A 19,902-nucleotide genomic window follows, 5' to 3' on the forward strand; every position below is an offset into this window, starting at 1 on the left:
AAACTGGAATTCTTATACATTGCTGGTGGGAATGTAAAATGGTTTAGCCTCTGTGGAAAACATTTTGGCAATTCATCAAAAAGTTCAACATAGAATTACCACATGACCAGCAATGCCATTTTTAGGTATATATCAAAAAAACTGAAAGCTGTTACTCAGACAAATACGTGTATAGACATATTCATAGCAGCACTATTCACAATAGTAAAAAGGTAGAAACAATCCAGATACCCATCAGTGGATAAACAAAATTGTTTATTTAACATATATATATGTTAAACAACACACATACAATGGAATATTATTCAGCCATAAAAAGGAATGAAGTACTGATACATGCTGCTACAACATAGATGAACCACAAATCATTATGCTAAGTGAAGAAGCCAGACCCAAAATGTCACATATTGTATGATTCCATTTCTATGAAATATCCAAATTGGTAAATCCATAGAGACAGAACATGGATTAGTGGTTGCCAGGGGCTGGGAGTAACTGCTTAATGGGTATGGAGTCTCCTTTTGAGGTGAAAAAAATGTTTTGGAACTAGACAGAGGTGGCAATTGCACAACATTTTGAATGTACTCAATGCCTCTGAATTGTTCACATTAAAAATAGTTAATTTGGGGCTTCCCTGGTGGCGCGGTGGTTGAGAGTCCGCCTGCCGATGCAGGGGACACGGGTTCGTGTCCCGGTCCGGGAAGATCCCACATGCCGTGGAGCGGCTGGGCCCGTGAGCCATGGCCGCTGAGCCTGCGCGTCCGGAGCCTGTGCTCCACAACGGGAGAGGCCACAACAGTGAGAGGCCCGCGTACCAAAAAAAAAAAAAAAAGTTAATTTGGTTAATTTTATGTTATGTGAATTTCACCTCAATTTAAAAAAAAGTAAAAGAAAATAAAACTTTCTTGCAAACCTGGTATGACAATGAGTAATTCTGATTCTGATTATTCTCCCCTTCTTAAAAGGAAATGGTCGAAAAAAAAAAAAAGGAAATGGTCGATAAGTTTTATAATTATAAATTTAAAGTTGTGCTAAATTTGCTAGCATACAAGTTTTAAAAATAAATGTGTTTTCTATACATCCTGGAAGAAATCAGTTCTGTGTCTCTCTCCCCCTACCTACTTTTAGAACATTCTTACTCCTTGTCAAGATGCTTACCAATAAATTTTGCTTATGGAAGCGGTAATTTTTACTTAGCACAAAGGTAAATGTTTGAATAATACAGCTATAGTAAAATTTATAAAATAATTTGCATTAAACTGGAAAGCAATTCACACAACACTTAAATAAAACATAAAACAACTGCACTAAACATATCCAGGTGGGCACATTTTAAAATATACTTCACATCGGATTGATGGCAATGTTTTTAAAATGCAGACTAAGTCATAGACAGGAGAAATTTCAATCAGTTATACTTGCTATATATGTAATACTCTTAAAAAAAAATAAAAAGCAGAACATTTTTAAAAATGGAATACTCCTCACACACAAGATAAATGTATTAGGTTATTGCACTCTACTCTGGAAATGTTTATCTTTCAGATAAAAAATAAAATACACGCATTTGGTGGTGGTTATTTTTCTTCTTCCTCACATACCCACATGCATTCATAGTGAGTCTTCTGAATTTTGAAATACAGGTATTTTCAAACTTTGATGGTACTCCCAATGTTTAATAGAAATTCACACCTGCAGTGAGATTACCTTAAACAATCTAATCGCGGTCACCCAGCACGTCCTACTCTGCTCTTCTTCTGCACAGAGCATTTTCAGGTCTCGAGGCCCTCCTGCTTTGTTAGGCTAGAAGGCCACAGCACATTGTTTATCGTTAATGCATATCTTGAAGGTAACACCTGTTGAAATAAAAGCCACTAAAATTCTCCTATATATAAGAGAAAGCTGTCTCTTTTTAAAAGAAATTAAAATAAACTCAAGCTTACCTAAAAGGCTGAGGCTTGCTTTATTCATCTAGCAAAATATTAAGCCTGTACCTTAAAGCAGAATCCATAGTTAGTCGGTGCTCCATGTTTTTTTTTGCCTGCCAGTGACACATAAATATCACTATTGCCAAATTCGCTGAAAAACTGCAAATGCCGTGGTTCCTTAAAAAAATATATATGTATGTTGAAATGGATACATATTTTTACACTACCTTTTGTATTTCTATTATGTTACATAACTTATACCTTGGCAAAAATTATTCCAAATAATGTCACAGATACAAAAGGAAAGGAAAACTAAGTCACTATATCCTTAAATAACCAGGAGCTGGATATGAGATTATTTAATTTGAGAAGTAGTGATTTGTTTATAATTTAACTTCCAATATACAAAAAAATATATCTTCCTATTTTAAAATTACTTGCTTTAACCACCACTTCAAGGAATCTGAGGGAGAGAAGAGAGCAAAGCATGGCTTTTGAAAATGTTTTCTTATTTGGGTTTTAAATAATGGTAGTTCCACAAAGGGAAGAAGGTTGGTTGGTTTGAGCTTCTATAGCAGCTAAAGGAAAAAAAAAAAAAAAACAGATGATGATTCCTGCTTCACTGAGAAATGATCGTCCCTCATGTTTGTGTACTGCCTCACGTACCACAGCAAGCAACGAAACAGGCGGCATGACCACCTTCCTTTACAAAAGGAAGGAAGCCTGTACAGATAAATTCAGGGAAATTACCTGGCAATGGAATGTATCTGATTTTCAAGGCAAAGTGGAATCATGAAGGGATATTTCTTCTCTGGGAAATCCATAAGATTTAGAGCTGGTCATGGGAAATCACTGGGTCATATTATTCTGTGATAGGTTAATAACTTGGAGAAATGCTTAATTCTGGGGTTGAATGTGTAATCAAAACTGACCACAACGCATTGGTTCTTTAAAACCTTGCTACTAGTCGTGTGGTCCCAGACCAGCAGTATCAGCATCACCTGGGAGCTTATTAGAAATGCAAAATCTCAGGGTCCACCCCAGATCTGCTGATTCAAAATCAAAATCTGCATTTTAACAAGAACCCAGGTTATGCACATGCACTGAAATCTGAGAAGCAGTGCTCTTAAAACAAAAAGATAAAGCAGAACATTCAGCAATTTGAGCAACCCATTCAAATCCAAATCCAAAAAAATTTCAGTCATTGGCCAGTAGGCTGGCTATTCCATCAGTGATGATTAGTAGAGCAAGAGCTTCTGTGTATGCAACTGTTTCTCTGTGTGTCACTGTTCTTTAGGCATTTTGATCCAATGGATGACTAAAGCTCCCAACTCCATGGGAGAATGAGGCAGAAAAGAAAATTGTTAAGAGACCCAGGGCTTCCCTGGTGGCACAGTGGTTGAGAGTCCGCCTGCCAATGCAGGGGACACGGGTTCGTGCCCCAGTCCGGGAGGATCCCACGTGCCGCGGAGCGGCTGGGCCTGTGAGCCATGGCCGTTGGGCCTGCGCGTCCGGAGTCAGCCGCAACAGAGAGAGGCCCGCATACCGCAAAAAAAAAAAAAAGAGACCCAGCCTAGGGCCCTTGGAACAAGGGAGGAGAACGGAGAAAAGTACTCTTGTTGGCAAGGCCTTTAAAACTTTATTCCTTGATACAAACTGATTTGCTAGTAAAAATGTCTGATTTCTATGAAGATGGAATAAAACCATCCCTGCCCACTGATACTGTAGAAGTCAATGTAGCTGAGTCATTTGGACGTGAGAAAAAGGCAGCTTAAGAAATACTGGAAGGACATAAGAGACATGATGAGTTTCTTCTCTTGACTAATTTTTGTTCCATTACTGCAGACACATCAAAGTTTATGACAGTACAAGACTAAGGCTGAGCTGGCACGGTTAGCGAAAGGTAAGCATGCAAACGTGTATATAAGGGGGAAGTTGGAGAGCAGGGTACTTAGATGTTTCTCTGTAAGTCATAGCCACACCTCCAAGGCTTGCGTAAGTGTTTATCTAACTCCCATGCAGCCTACATCTTTAGAAAGTAAAATAAATCAAGACCCTTCTCATAGAAAAAGGGCAGGAAATGGTCACTTTGCCAGGTAGAAATGTCATATTAGACATTAGATAACCTATATGATTTTTATAGAGGTCATAATCCTTGAGTTTATCTAATATCTTGAATTTCGTTTTTAAGGGGGAACGTATAATCATTTTCATATATATAGACTATGGAACACATGCTCATTCAGCACAGGCTAGAGAGAACACTATTATGTACGATGCACAGCAAAGTTAGACACCATGTTGAGGAGAGCTGAGGTATGACCTGAGAACAGAGGTTTGATGCCTGTAATGTTGCCCAGCCAAGGGGGGACTACTGCAAGGATAAGAGTATCGCTTCAGTAGATGGAATAGGAGCTGTCTTGTTATGTAATAGGTGGAAAAGGAAAGGAGGTGGAGGGTGAAGTAAAAGGACAATGGGCTGTGGATTTTCATGCGAAACCTGTTAAAGAATTAGGAAATCAGGAATTAAGGAGATATTGTCATATCTTCCAGTGAAGAATCACTGGGAAGACAGTCAAAGAAGTGTGATCACTGGATTTAGAAGCCACTTTTCTCTGATGCTAAAAGTAAAACGATGATCCAGCACACATTTGTTTAAAACCACCTTCGTATATTACTTCATACATGAGGAAAACTGGGAAAAGAGAAACTTCATTACAAAGGTTAAGAAAAAGTCTAAAACCTTAATTACAAAAATGGGTAATTATTCATCCTAACATTATCTGTAATATAACAATTTGAAAACTAGGTTTAAATCCTCAAGAAAAATTAAATGCTTCTATACGATAGAACACTAGTAGTCAAACTATATATACTTAAAAAGAAAAGATTTCTGTAAAGGAATGGATTACTAAATAAGTAGAGGCCTGTTCCATGAAGTATTCCACCACTTAAACCTAAAACACACATACACACACTTGCACATGTGTGTGCACACACATGTGAATAGCAGCAAAGGAAAACTGTGTATCAGGGAAGGGAGGAAACTATGTAAGAACAGTTGGGGAAAATATGGGAAGTATCACTCCTTTGCAACTCCATATCTCCATACCACTGCCCAAATATCTAGTCTCTATCATTAGCTGTGTTCTGGGCATTTCCATTTGGATACTTCACCACCAACACAATATATCTAGAACTAAGATCAGTATCTTTCTTCTAAGATTTGATTTCTTCAAATCTCCTATTCCTGTTTATTCTCTTTTTTTTTTTTTTTTTTTTTTTTTTTTGCGGTACGCGGGCCTCTCACTGCTGTGGCCTCTCCTGTTGTGGAGCACAGGCTCCGGACGCGCAGGCTCAGCGGCCATGGCTCACGGGCCCAGCCGCTCCACGGCATGTGGGATCTTCCCAGACCAGGGCACGAACCCGTGTCCCCTGCATCGACAGGAGGACTCTCAACCACTGTGCCACCAGGGAAGCCCTATTCTATCATTTTCTATTTCTTTATTTTCCTTAAGTCTTTCTCTAAGAACATTAAGTGCTTCCTCTTCTTTCATATCAACCAGTCAACAAAATCTGACCATTTGTCATTTAATCTTACATCCATCCCCTTCTCTCTCCACTGCTCATCCTAGGTTAGATCCCATTGCCTCCACCCTTGCTTACTGAAATGATGATCTAGTTAGCACTAATTAGCATCTGTGCCTCAACTCAATCAATCAATCTCTCTCCCTTCCTGCCCACTTATCCCTTCCCCCCTGCCTCCCCTGCTCCCTTCCCCTCTCCGTTTCTCTGTCTCTCTAGTTGATTTTTTAAGCTCCCTGTGGCCATGCTCATCTTACAACATGATCATTTCACTCTCTCACTCAAAATTAAAAGATCTGTCCATGTCCTAACCTGAAGAAACTGTGAATGTGATCTGTTTTGCAAAGGGGCCTTTGCAGATGTAATTAAGCTAAGGATCTAGAGATGACATCTTCCTAGATTATCTGGGTGGGCTCTAAATCCATGACAAGTGTCCTTATCAGAGACACACAGAGAAAGGAGAAGGCTGTGTGAAGACACAGGCAGAGACTGGAGTTAGGCAGCCACAAGCAAAGGGACACCTAGGGCCATGACTAGCCAAGACAGAAAATCCTACTAAAAATTTACAGGATCAAATATTGAGAATGAGAGATAAATAATGAACATTTTCAGCATAAAAGAAAAATATGAATTTGAAGACTGAATGTATATGTTAAGAATCAAGCAAGGTATGTATAGCAGAATATATTTGAACATACCTAGAAATATGGCAGGAAAATGACTAAATACCAATGATGATAATAAAATTTGAAAAAGGGCCAAAGAAAAATGACAGATTACCCATAAAGAAGCAACAGTGTTGTCACTGACAGAACAGATGCATGAACATAGAATTAAACTCTCATGAACACTCTCAAAAGTAGTTTTACTTGAAGGGAATCAATGCACTGCATAAAATGTCAAGACATAAAACACAGGCATATGGCATAGTAGGCAACAACTAGACTACATAGAAACAGATTACATCGTGCTAGTGCTAAGGGAATTATGTATGTGTGTATGAACATCTGCACAGGAATGTCTATGTAACTGTATACATAGGTATACATAAGCAAGCACACACATATATCCACCGCTGATCATAACATGATAACTTCCTCTAGGAATTCATCATCTAGGTGAGGAGACAAAACTAACACACCCAAAGGAATTAATAAGCAGTTACAGACTCAGCTGAGTGTTACTAACTGCATCAACAGAAGTTCAGAGGTGGGCAAGGTCAGTAGTATGACCTGGGTAAAAAGAAAAGATGTGAACTCTGTTGGGCTTCAAAATCCCAGTCTTGATAAGGAGAATGGGGGTAGATTCAGAGTGGGGGAGAAATGGGCAAGGAATGCGGTACTGAAACAAGAGCATCCAGATGGTGTCAAAGGATGTATATTGAAACTAGTGGGAAATAAAGCTGAATAATTAGTTTTTAAATGGATTATGGCAAATGTTTGGAATCTAAAAAAAATTACCAACTATAGACATCATGCAATAAGATAATGAATAAAACAAAGTAAAACCCATTTTAACTTACAACTTCCATATAATTCATAGCACATCACTGATATTCCAATTTACCTTTGATGTCCCTTTAGTAGAAAAATATAAACCGGATCTTCTTAAAAGGAAGTAAATCTTTTTCCAGGACTTCTTTCCCTGTTCTTTTGCGTGTAAGAAGCCATGGATTTCAGGATATGTGCTTGAACTCAGAAACATCTGGAAGAAAAATCAGACACTCTCATACAGTTTCTGAATCAATGATATTGTAGTTTTACATTTCAAATAGAAACGTGCAAAATCAAACAGCATTGATACCACTTATACACCATTACAGAAATAGCGATATATATAACAGAAAATAAATCAGTCTTGTGAAAACCTGAGGCAAGTTCCAAATGAAAATATGCTCACGAAATATATATTCTAAGTGATCAGTACTTAGTCAAACACCAAAATTACAAGCTATTTGAATGTCCATTTGAAAAGCTGAACTTTGTCTACAGAGTTAAGTCCTGATACTTTTCATCCCTGTCTATGATTTTCCTTGAGATTATAGATTGACCTATCAACTTCAACTTCATTATGGTATATGTAAGACCATGATCTGGACTTCCATTATTCAATTATTGAAGAAATTGAGCCAAGTTCACCTCCTTGATGAAGGTAAAGTAAACAATGTCTTTGTCCTCTATGGTTCTCAGTTGTGGGTGGGTATGGGCAGGTTTTGTTTTCCAAAGAGAACTGCAACAATATCTTTCATTCCACATGCTCTTCTGCAAATGTGATCCTGCCACTGAACCAAGAGGTGAAGTTTCTCCAGCCCTTTGAATCTGGGCAAGGCTTGTGACTGCTCTGACCAACAGGATATGGCGGGAGGAACAGGCTGCCGTTCTAACTGTAGTCCCTTAACTAGCCTGATGGCTTCCACTCCTTAACTCTTGGAAGCTAACTTTCATATAAGAAACGTGACTACCCTGAGATGGCTATGTGGTGAGAAGCACAACGTAACTGGAAAAGTCTTGGAAAATGACACAGCATGTGGAGAGAGAGAGAGAGGGGCCAAGGAGTACCAGACACATGTAGTGAAAAGCTATCTCAGAAGAAGCGGATCCACAATCCCTTTGGGAGTCAATCTGCCTCAGAGACCCATCCAGCTAAACCCTTCCCAAATACCAACCTACAAAACTGTTGACAAAATATGAGTGGGTACTTAAGCCATTAAGATTTCGAATAGTTTGTTACCCAGTGATAATTAACTGAGACAGCAGGCATGTGTTGGTCAGGAAATTGAGAATGAAAAGGAATAGCTCTGAGTGGCTGTGCTCAGCATCCTTAATAAGACAGTGGAAACGCATTAGTGTCTCACTAAAAGAAGGAAATGGAAATCCCTATGAATAAACGAATGCAAAATGTTAAAACTGAAACTAAGAGAAAATATTAGCTAAAACAGTGTAACATAGTTTTAAAAGGCTATTCGGGGAAATGCTGAGAGTAGATAATGTTTTTTAAGTAAATTAATAAAAAAACTTTTAATTTAATGAGCCACAGATATTAATTAATTGACATGCAAAGCAGGCAAGTAGGTTTTTTAGTTTGAGTGCTTTCCAAGTTATTAAACCAAACCAATTAAATTTTAAAAAGGGAGTCATAGAGGTCACACTAGAAAAAGAAGGAACGTTTTAAAAAGTGGAAACATTGCCTCAGTGGAGAGAAGAGGTCAGGGGCACGTGCAGGACTATCTGATTCCAAAGCTATGACTTTTCTTGTTTTTATAATTTAACATTAAAGTAATATAACTAAATTATAGGAGAATTTGGGAAAGGAGGCAGAAGAAAAACTCCAATCCACCGCCCTGTCATAATCCAAAGGCAAAGTATAAACAGGCGTGAGAGCTAGGGGTGCTGGGGCACTGCCGCTGCTGCCATTCACCCTAACATTCTACAGGGTGTCTGTGACAGCCTAGTAGCATATAAGTAGCTTTTAGAGAAATCCTGAGGCTAATCATAGTTCTAAAATATTCTGAAGCAAAAAATGAAATATAACCTATTACAAATAAAAAGCCCATAGAAAACAAATTTGTGATACCCAATATATTTACCAGTATATTCAAATACCAACATATTTAAAGTAATATCTATACTGGAACTATTAAAAGTTTTCTTCATTAAAGATCAGAGACTATTGAGTGGGTTCGGGGAGGCCTGGGGTTTAGATCAAACAGCAACCATTATAAAGACATTGCTCACCATTAACCTGTTAACAAGTATAGTATCAAAAATAAAATAACTGAAAATTTTTATTGTAATGAAAATGTCTTAAGAAAATTACAGCCTACAGCCATTGCCAGTTTGTAAGAAATGAGCTCAATAGATGCAAAACTAAGGAAGTTTTAAATTAAATAACTAGTTTTTTTTGCGGTACGCGTGCCTCTCACTGCCGTGGCCTCTCCTGTTGCGGAGCACAGGCTCCAGACGCGCAGGCTCAGCGGCCATGGCTCACGCGCCAGCCGCTCCGTGGCATGTGGGATCTTCCCAGACCGGGGCATGAACCCGTGTCCCCTGCATCGGTAGGCGGACTCCCAACCACTGCACCACCAGGGAAGCCCATAACTAGTATTCTTAATTCAGCTATTTCATGTTTCAATCAAGTGTTTCCATCATAGATAATATTTCATTTAATTGCTAAATATTTTATCATAAATAGGATTGAGAGCATTTATTATAAAAGTTAACACTAAATATATGTTGGTAAAATGTCTATAATTTACTGGAAATTTTGATTTTTTCGAAGACTAACAATCTTTAAATACATCGCAGAGCAAAATTCTGCCAGTTTCCTTTCATGATACACATTTTTTAAACGCTTAAAATCCTTTGACAGTTGTTCAAAACTGGGAAGAATAATATAGTTAGGGGTCTTTATTGATTTACAGAATTCTTTATCTAGATTGTGCTCGTTTCTTTTCTTTCCTCTTCTTCTCTTTTCCAACCTTATCTCCAGCAAAAATTAACCACTCAAGGCATACCATCCAAAATCTGGACATGTATAAATATGGACCTCACTAAATAGACATTTCTCCAAAGAAGACATACAGATGGCACATGAAACAATGCTCAATCAACATCACTAATTATTAGAGAAATGAAAATCAAAGCTACAATGAGGTATCACCTCACACTGGTTAGAATGGCCATCATCAAAAAGTCTACAAATAATAAATGCTGGAGAGGGTATGGAGAAAAAGGAACCCTCCTACACTGTTGGTGGGAATGTAAATTGGTGCAGCCACTATAGAGAACAGTATGGAGGTTCCTCAGAAAACTAAAAATAGAGCTACCATATGATCCTGCAATCCCATTCCTGGGCATATATCCGGAGAAAAACATAACTGGAAAAGACACATGCACCCCAGTGTTCATTGCGGCACTATTTACAATAGCCAAGACATGGAAGCAACCTAAATGTCCACTGACAGATGAATGGAAAAGGAAGATGTAGTATATTTATACAATGGAATATTATTTAGCCATGAAAAATGAATGAAATAATGCCATTTTCAGCAACATGGATGGACCTAGAGATTATCCTACTAAGTGAAGTAAGCCAGACAGAGAAAGACAAATATCATATGATATCGCTTATATTAGAATCTAAGGAAAAAAAATACAAATGAACTTATATACAAAACAGAAATAGACCCACAGACATAGAAAACAAACTTATAGTTACCAAAGGGGAAGGGGGAGGATAAATTAAGAGTTTGGGATTAATATATACATACTACTGTATATAAAATAGATAACCAACAAGGACCTACTGTATAGCTAAGAGAACTATACTCAATATTTTGTAATAACCTGTAAGGGAAAAGAATCTGAAAAAAAATAACTATATGTGTGTATAACTTTATCACTTTGCAGTACACCTGAAACTAACACAACATTGTAAATCAACTGTACTTCAATTTAAAAAAAGAATATTGTCAACTCTCATGAAGTAAAAAAAAAAAGGCATGGAAATGCAAGATAAGTGAGTATATCTACTTATAAAATTAGAAAAATAAATAAATAAGTAAATAAGGACCTTACAGTTTCCCTTCATTATTTAGTACTTACATATTTTAATGAAAATATATATTTTACCTGCAAAATCTGTGTGGGGGATATTTCACCATTGGTTTCAGTTGCAAAAGACACCATATGCTCTGGAAAAAAATACTGACGAAAAGATACATGTTATATTATCCCAAAGCCATGCCAGAAAAGATTGAACTATGACCAACACAGTCATCTAAAGCAAAAGCTCTTTAAATCAGTGTGTTGAAAATTCACCCAAAGCACTTTTAAAAATGCCAGTCCCTGACTCTACCCGCAGGTATCTTAATGAGAAGGTAGGAGCAGGGCCCAAAGACTAGCCAAACACCCTCAGATGGTGCTGATACACAGAGATCCATGTACCTCCAGTTACAAACACTGCCCTCAGGCTGACAGTGTGCTAGCTCCCATACGTCTTCCCTGAGTCCTGCACCCACTCTAGCAGGTACTGAAGGACTATCAGCTCCATTTTATAAAGTCAAGGCTCATAGAAGTAAAGGATATATATATATACCCAAGGTCACAGCCCATAGAGTAGAGGAACAAGGAGTTAAACTAGAGGGCCAGGGAGCTAAAATGACAGTCTTTTCCACCCACTATCTTTCCAAACCTGTTTAATCATAAAATTCACCCAGGAAAGCTGTTTAAAAATAGGAATTCCGAGGCCTCTTTCCCGGAGTGTCTGATTCAGTAGGTCAGGGTAGGACCTGGATCCTGTATTTTTAACAACCACTATCCCCTTCCCCAGGGAGTTTTTATGATCAGGCAAGTTTAGGAAAACATATGCCACTATACTTCCTTTAAGACAGGGCTTTTGAAGCGTAGTTCTATTAATGTTGGTCTAATAATGCTGTGTTGGGGGGACTGTCCTGTGCATTGCAGGACGTTTAGAGCATTCCTGGCCTCCACCCACTAGCAGCACCCCCATCCCCCCAGTATGACAACCAAAATGTCTCCAGACATTACCACATCACCCCCCAGTTGAGAACCACTACTCTAAGTCTACAAAATGAATCTACAGCCTTGTATAAATTTAAAAAAAAAAAACTAAAAATGAGCACTAAACCCTATGTCTTTAACTATGACTTTTAAATTCTTGCTTTTAATAAAGATTCATAATAAGAAAACAGTTTCCTTTCTAATTCTAATTCTATTTAATTTTTATTAGGACTCGTATTTTCTTTGTCAAAGATCATTCCACTATGTTTCTATTAATAAGTTCAAATAAAAGCGAGCATAAGAGGTCTTTCAGGGTTTGAAAATATTCTATTATGGTGTGTATCATATATTTTTCATAAAGTATCATTTCAATCCAATTATCCAAAACTTAGTGTAAAAATATGCTACAGCTGCAGAGTCAAAAACAATTTAAAATAATGAGCCCAGAGGCTATTCTGACTTCTCTAGATCACTAGTCTTCATTAGAATGTGACATACATTTACTTTCTTTTAAAAAGAACTATAATGAAAGTAGTATTTACTAGTTACTAGATAATGCACTGGTCTTTATCTCATTTCTACTTAGCTCAATTATTGCACTGAAAACAAAATAGTTTGGAACAGCAAGATGCATGTCAATCTAAACTTCTGGCTAAGTTTCAACACTCCCAACAAACATCAATCTGTGTTTCCTTTAGAATTTTTCTTATTTAGTTTCCTAAATTCTGTGAAAAGAGTTAAACCATAATATTTTGGAACCTGCTTGGAGGTATCTAATAATTCCCCAAATCAAATGTAGTTTTTTTTCTTAAAAAGCAAGAAAAGAAGCAGTAGTTCCCCAAAACCATGTATATGAACTTCTGTGATGATGTTGGCTAATCATTGTTAGAGTAAGAAGTGTGACTATAATTTTAAAGGGCCAGAATTCTTACCTACAGTTTACCAAATAGGGACTTGTATTTTATCCACAGTGATATTTTTCTTCACATAAAATAAAATAAAATTTAACTAAACTCATTCATTTTCTATAACTATTAATAGGGATTTCACTTACCATTGGGTTTTTAAAGAATTCATATTTGGCATAATTTTTTCTAAAGTATAGCTTATTTTCTTCTTCCATTCCCCAGTTAGATAGCACTTCAATCACCAGCTCGTGGTCTTCTATTGTTCTTTCTGTAAAGAATGTTCCAGTGAGCATGTCAACAGATAGATGGATGGATGGATGGATAGAAAGATAGACAGGTAGGTAGACAAATAAACATAGGGACGTATATATCCATACAAATATATAAAATATATTATGTACGTATCTTTATTAAACATAGAAAATTTCAACTCAATTCTGGAATAATCAGATTGATAAAATTTTCATTAATTTTGAATTAGTAATGTTGATTTTTATACCAAAGCAGATTGTAACCCGAAGAGAAAAATGACATAAAATATCACAATGCACTTTTTACTAATTCTCAATCTCCTTTTATTGCTATGTAAATTATAAGTTTGATAACAAAACTGCATTAAGAATATGGGAACGATTCTTTTTCTCCGACTCATCATGGTGCCAAAATTAAAATATTTGCCTCAAGGTTGAACAATTCATCCCATTAAGAGCTGAAAAAATTTGACAGGTTCACTATGCGTTTAAGACACATAATCTGGATAGTTGAGAAAAACGGAAATAAATGCTTTAAAAAGAAAATTTTAATGCAAGGACATACAATTTTTTAAGAAACCTGATTTCTTGTGGCACTTTTTACTTTCAAAACTAGTGTTCAGGCAAATGTAGTTTGTATTACCAATGAAGATAATTAGGCAGGGTGGGAAGGCACTTAGGAGGAAAGGCACTTACATGAAAAAAGCAATGGCAACTTTAAAGAGGTGGACATACCATGCAGAGTTCCTATTTTAATAAGAAACTGTGATGTTCATAGCGGTACTATTCATAATAGCCCCAAACTGGAAACTACCCAAATGCCTATCAACGTGAGAATGAATATATAAACTGTGTAAAGGACACAATGGAATATATACTACAGTAAAACACAACTTCATGGATGAATTCCACAAACATAATACTAAATGAAAGAAGTCAGACACAAAGAGTACATACTACATGATTCCACTTATGTAAGTTCAACACAGATACAATAAATCTATGGTGTTAGAAATCAAGATAATAGGGATAGTGGGTGAGTGAACAGGGGCATGAGGGAACCACTGGGGGTGAGAAATATTCTGTTTTTTAATCTGGATGTTGGATACTCAGGTAGAAACAATATCTGAGAATTCACCAAGTTGTCCACCTTTGTTCACTTATGTTAAGGTATGTCATACTTCAATAAAAGGTTAAAGAAAAGTGACTGTGAAATTATTAATGCAAAATGAGAAATGGAGAACAGCCAAACAAGAAATATAGAAATCCCCTGCTTTTTTAGGTGCTTCTAGGACCTTTTTGAAAAGTACCTATGTCTCAGAAATTCAACACTCAGGAGTAATCTGTGACCTGCAGCACCCAAACCCTTGAAAGTAATGTCACACTTAAATAGAAGCTTATTCATCTGAAAGGGAGTTCTTGTAAGAGTGCTGAATGAATATATGAATAAGAATGAGTTGGAGCTAAGTGTGTATCAGCACTCCCGGGTTCTGTTCCTAATTCAGATTGCTCTTTTTCGGTCTCATTGACTAGCTCTGGTAGCTCCTTCTCCCACCTAAGATGCAGTCCTTGGCTGGACTCTTTTTTTTCTCTTCTCTCAACTAATTAACTCTCCCCTCCTCAGCCATTATGTCTGTCAAGTTCCCTGAAGTGAAATCTCCAGCTACAGTTGCTTTCACTAGCACTCCAATCCTAACTGCTAGACTTTCCACCACTTCAAACATAATCTGTCTAAAACCAAAGTTCAGTATGGTGGTCCCTCCAAATATTAAACAATTCCAGCAATTCCACTTCTGAGTTCATAACCAAAAGAAGTGAAAGCAGGGACTGGAACAGATACTTGTACATCAATGTCCATTGTAGCATCATTCACAATAGCCAGAAAGTAAAAACATCCTAATGTCCATCAACAAATGAATGGATAAACAAAATGTAGTAAAGACATTCAGTGGAATATTTAGCCTTAAAAAGGAATGAAATTCTGACACATGTTACAACATGGATGAACCTTAAAGATATTACACTATGTAAAATAAGACAGACACAAAAGAAAAAACATTATATGATTCCATTTACATGAGGTACCTAGAGCAGACAAATTCATAGAGACACAAAGTAGAATGGTGGTTGTCAAGGACCAGGGTGTGGGAAGAATGAGGAGTTATTGTTTAATGGGTTCAGGGTTTCAGTATGAGAAGATAAAAATGTTCTAGAGGGGGATGGGGGTGATGGTTGTACAACAATATAAATATAAATAAATGTACATAATGCCAGTGAGCTTTACCCTTAAAATGAATGAAATGGTAAATTTTATGTTACATGCATTCTACCAAAATTTGTAAAAAATGTAAAAAAATGAAACAAAGTATCTTCCTTTTTCTCTCTCAAACTGCTTTTTCCTAAATTTTCCAATGTCCATTACAACTTTCTCTATGTCCACTCCAATATCCTCCAGTTGTTACCCCAGATATCAGACTCTTTGTCTGAGTGTCTCTCACACACCCAACAACCCCCAACCCATTCCCACTATCACCATTCCCATTTAGACCTTCACTTTTTCCTAACTGATCTCCAAACCTCTGTTTTTCTCATTCTTCCAATCCAACCTGGATCCTGATATCACAGGAAACCTCATAAAACATTTGTATCAATGTGACCCCCACTCAAAAACTTGTCCACTTCCTACTTGTTATGAGATAAATCCATATAGTCTGGCAGTTTTAACTTATTCATTCATCTGTCCATTCGACAAATATTTATTGAAGGCCTACCATGTGTCAGACAGTCATTGTGGGGCTTGGAATTTTGTAGTGAACAAGACAGAAGTCATTGCCTCATGGAGCTTCAATTCTAATGGGAAGACAGGGACAATAAATCATGTAAATCTTAAAAGGTGGCAATAAACACTACAGAGAAAAATGGATCAGGGAGGAGGGGAAAAGGAGGGCACAAGGGAAAGGAATCCATTCTGAACATAAGACTACTCTGAGCTGACTTACGTTTTCATTGGATCACACTGGATGCTGAGTGGATAACTGATTTCAAAAGGCTTAAGGGTAGAAACAGGAAGACCATCTAGCAGAATATTGCAATTAACAAGGGGAGATGATGTGGCCTGGATGAGAGTGGCAGCATGTAAGAAGTAGACAGAATCTGTGTGTATGTATTCTAAAGGTAGAGCCAACAGGATTTGTTGACAAATTGGATGTGGAGTGAAAGAGAGGGGGCAGTGAAGGAAGACACCAAGATTCTTGGCTTAAGCATTTGGAAGGACTACTGCCATTAATGAGCTAAGAAGACTGTAAGAGAAGCAGTTTGCAGGGAGATCCAGCCGTCACCGAGATATCGAGTGGGAAGTTGCATCCCTAACAATCTTTATTATCCTAACTTTTGTTTACTTCTCACACAACCCCAACTGATATTTTCAACCTTATGAAGCATAGGTTCACATTATTAAATATACTATGTGCTACGCACTGTATCTGTATTTATTGCAACCACAGTGGGAGAAAATTGCAAGGTATTAAGCAATATGTCTGCTTATTTGTTTTACCAACCTGTGTTTCACTGTACCCATCACCTATCTCTACCACTAAGGAAACAGCACATGTTCTGCCCTGAAGATAAACTATACAGAGAGGAAAAAATGACAGAGATGCACTTTCTTTACTTTTGAGCTTCAAATTAGACTTTATCAATCTTTGACAAATATGATCACTTGGGGAGAATAATGGCCAGCCAATCCTCCACTGACTCATACAGGGATGCACCCTCTGTCCTCTGGGAAAGGATCTGGAATTAAGGGGTTAGTGGAGGAAAGGGTGGAGTGGAGCCTGAGAGGAGGCTAGATAGTAACTGATGGTTTAGGTCACAGTGACCCTATATCCTGCCCCTTCTGGAACTAGGACCCTTTCAGGATGAGCAGTTGTTGCTAATAAAATCCCAGGTAAGTTTAATGGTGGTGTGTGGTTCACACCAAAGAGTAGCCTTAGGAGGCTTCTACCCTCAAGTAGAAGCCCTGCATCTAACATGGCGGAAAAGCAATAGCTAAGTGCAGTGCTGAGGAAGATGAGTCCACAGCATCCAAGTATGAGGAAAGAGCACTGCAGAACCAAGTTCTCCAGAAGAAGTGTGGAAGGGCTAAAATAAGACCATGAATTTAGGGAGCTTTATGATACAGGCAATAAGCTTGAGAGAAATAAGAGTTTCTAGAACACGAAGAGAAGAGTTGGATAGAAGTTAGACAAATACTCTTCCTGGGACTTAAATGACCCACCAGAGTGTTGGAAGAGTGAAACTAGGTCTTAACCTTCAACTGAGTGTATCTTAAACCTGTATGTAACTCATTTATATAACCTGAATTGATTATTTACCCCAACAAGACTATAACAATCCATAAACCAAACCAGTAACAGAAGATTAAACTGTCTGCCATTAAGAGGTCAAGGAGACTCAGAGTTAGAAATTAATTCAAGTTATAAAAATAAAGGAAGTTACATCTCTGCATATCTCAATCTAAGACCTTTTTCATTACTGTATTTAATTCTTATAGTATCTGAAGTAAGCTGAATATGGCCCCAAAGACATCAGGTCCTAATCTCTGGAATCTAAATGTTACCTTATATGGCAAAGCATTTGCAGATGTCATTAACTGAAAGATATTAAGATGAGGAGATTATCCAGGATTACAAAGGCTGGCCCTAAATCCAAACACAAGTATGCTTTTAGGAGACAGAAGGAGATCTGACAGAGAAATAAGAGGAAAGGGCAATGTGACCACAGAGGCAGAAACTCAAGTGATGTGACCACAAGCCAAGGAATAATGGCAGCCACCAGAAGCTGAAAGAGGAAAGGAACAGCCTCCCCATAAAGCCCCTGGAAGGAGTGTGGCCCTGCCAACACCTTGATTTCAGCCCAGTGAAATTAATTTTGGACTTCTCACCTCCAGAACTGTTAAAAGATGACATTTCTATTGGTTTAAGCTAGCAGTAATGTGTTACAGCAGCCTTAGGAAACTAAGAGGATAACCTAAAGAGCAAATTCGATTTCCATTTTACAGATAGCAAACGTCTCAGGGTTTGAATGCCTGCCACATGTCTGACCCCAAGTCTCTGCTCCTTCCTCTGCACAGCACTGCCTCTGCCTTCACTACAGTTCCCACTGGAAGGGCATCCCCTGTGTATATCCTACTCATTCTGTATCAGCTCAAATCTCTTTCACATTCCTCAGTTCTCAAAATTTGATTGCCTCAAATTCTTTTATCTTGAAATGTGTTCGATAACTATTTGCTAATTAACTGAAAACAAACCACCACATTTTGAGTGTAAGGGGAAAGAATTTAACAGGCAATATTTCAAATTATTATCAATCTTAACCTCACATGAAAGTAACATAAATCATTTGAATTTGGATTACATCAAAAAAGAAAATAAAACAAAGAATGGAAAAACCAAGCTGCATTTGACCAGCTATGACAAATGTGTCACGAAAAAACTAGTGTAATATGTGTAGTCACAAAAAAAGCAGCAGTCTAGTTGGGGTTTTGTTGGCTACACACAAATAAAGCCCAGCATACCAATCTACAATGAAAAAATAAGGGATACAATATTTGCAGAAAATTTCATAGAACTATAACACCAAATATTTCAATAATGCAATTACTAGCATCAGGAAAATAGCCTGGTAATCTTAAGCAGAAAAATGTCTTCAAATAAAGCTGGCTAAAACTAGAGTAAGTGGGAAAGCAAAAGACATATTTCCCATTCCTTCGAAGAAGATTTCTGGCACTATTCTGTTGAAAATTCAGAAAACATGTAAAAATCAAAATCCAGAGGATCAAATGCAGCTACAGGTTTTCACCTCTTATACTCATCTCGTAATGGAGATACAACTTACTTATTACAGAATCTGGCTTTTGAAAATATTAAATAATTTTTTTACATTTATATATCACCATCCCCATTTAGATGTTCTGTCATAAATACCATCCCCCAACCAAGTCTCATGTTAAAGGATTAATGCTACAATAACCCAAAGAGAGACTGGTTCAAGATGGCAGAGTACAAGGATGTGCTCTCACTCCCTCTTGAGAGAGCACCGGAATCACAACTAACTGCTGAACAATCATCAACAGGAAGACACTGGAACTCACCAGAAAAGATACCCCATATCCAAAGACAAAGGAGAAGCCACAATAAGATGGGAGGAGGGGCGCAATCACAATAAAATAAAAATCCCATAACTGCTGGGTGGTGACTCACAAACTGGAGAGCACTTATACCACAGAAGTCCACCCACTGGAGTGAAGGTTCTGAGTCCCATGTCAGGCTTCCCAACCTGGGGATCCGGCAACAGGAGGAGGAATTCCTAGAGAATCAGACTCTGAAGGCTAGCGGGATTTGATTGCAGAACTTCAACAGGACTGGGGGAAACAGAGACTCCACTCTTGGAGGGCACACACAAAGTAGTGTGCACATCGGGACCCAGGGGAAAGAGCAGTGACCCAACAGGAGAGTGAACCAGACCTACCTGCTAGTGTTGGAGGGTCTCCTGTAGAAGCGGGGGTGGCTGTGGGGACAAGGACACTCGCAGCAGAAGTTCTGGGAAGTACTCCTTGGCGTGAGCCCTCCCAGAGTCCGCCATTAGCCCCACCAAAGATCCCAGGTAGGCTCCAGTGTTGGGTCGCCTCAGGCCAAACAAACCAAAGGGA

At 37.9% G+C, this 19,902-nt stretch overlaps 1 protein-coding gene across 12 annotated transcripts in view; it reads right to left on the bottom strand.

Moving 5' to 3' along the window:
• The window catches only part of GRB14 (growth factor receptor bound protein 14), a 127,113-nt gene that overhangs the window by 15,444 nt on the left and 91,767 nt on the right, over positions 1 to 19,902 (bottom strand). For 6 of the 12 annotated variants that reach the window (XM_004283610.4, XM_033412599.2, XM_033412601.2 and 3 more), the window contains 5 exons: positions 13,089 to 13,210; positions 11,144 to 11,218; positions 7,080 to 7,217; positions 1,995 to 2,105; positions 1,708 to 1,803 (listed from right to left, as the gene is read on the bottom strand). In XM_004283610.4, coding sequence (XP_004283658.1) covers positions 1,708 to 1,803; positions 1,995 to 2,105; positions 7,080 to 7,217; positions 11,144 to 11,218; positions 13,089 to 13,210 — 542 coding nt within the window. The remainder of the gene's footprint in view (positions 1 to 1,707; positions 1,804 to 1,994; positions 2,106 to 7,079; positions 7,218 to 11,143; positions 11,219 to 13,088; positions 13,211 to 19,902) is intronic. The other 6 variants (XM_033412607.2, XM_033412606.2, XM_033412602.2 and 3 more) reach the window with 3 other exon arrangements.

This window comes from Orcinus orca, chromosome 7, assembly GCF_937001465.1.
Source record: "Orcinus orca chromosome 7, mOrcOrc1.1, whole genome shotgun sequence".
Classification (NCBI taxonomy): Eukaryota; Metazoa; Chordata; class Mammalia; order Artiodactyla; family Delphinidae; genus Orcinus; species Orcinus orca.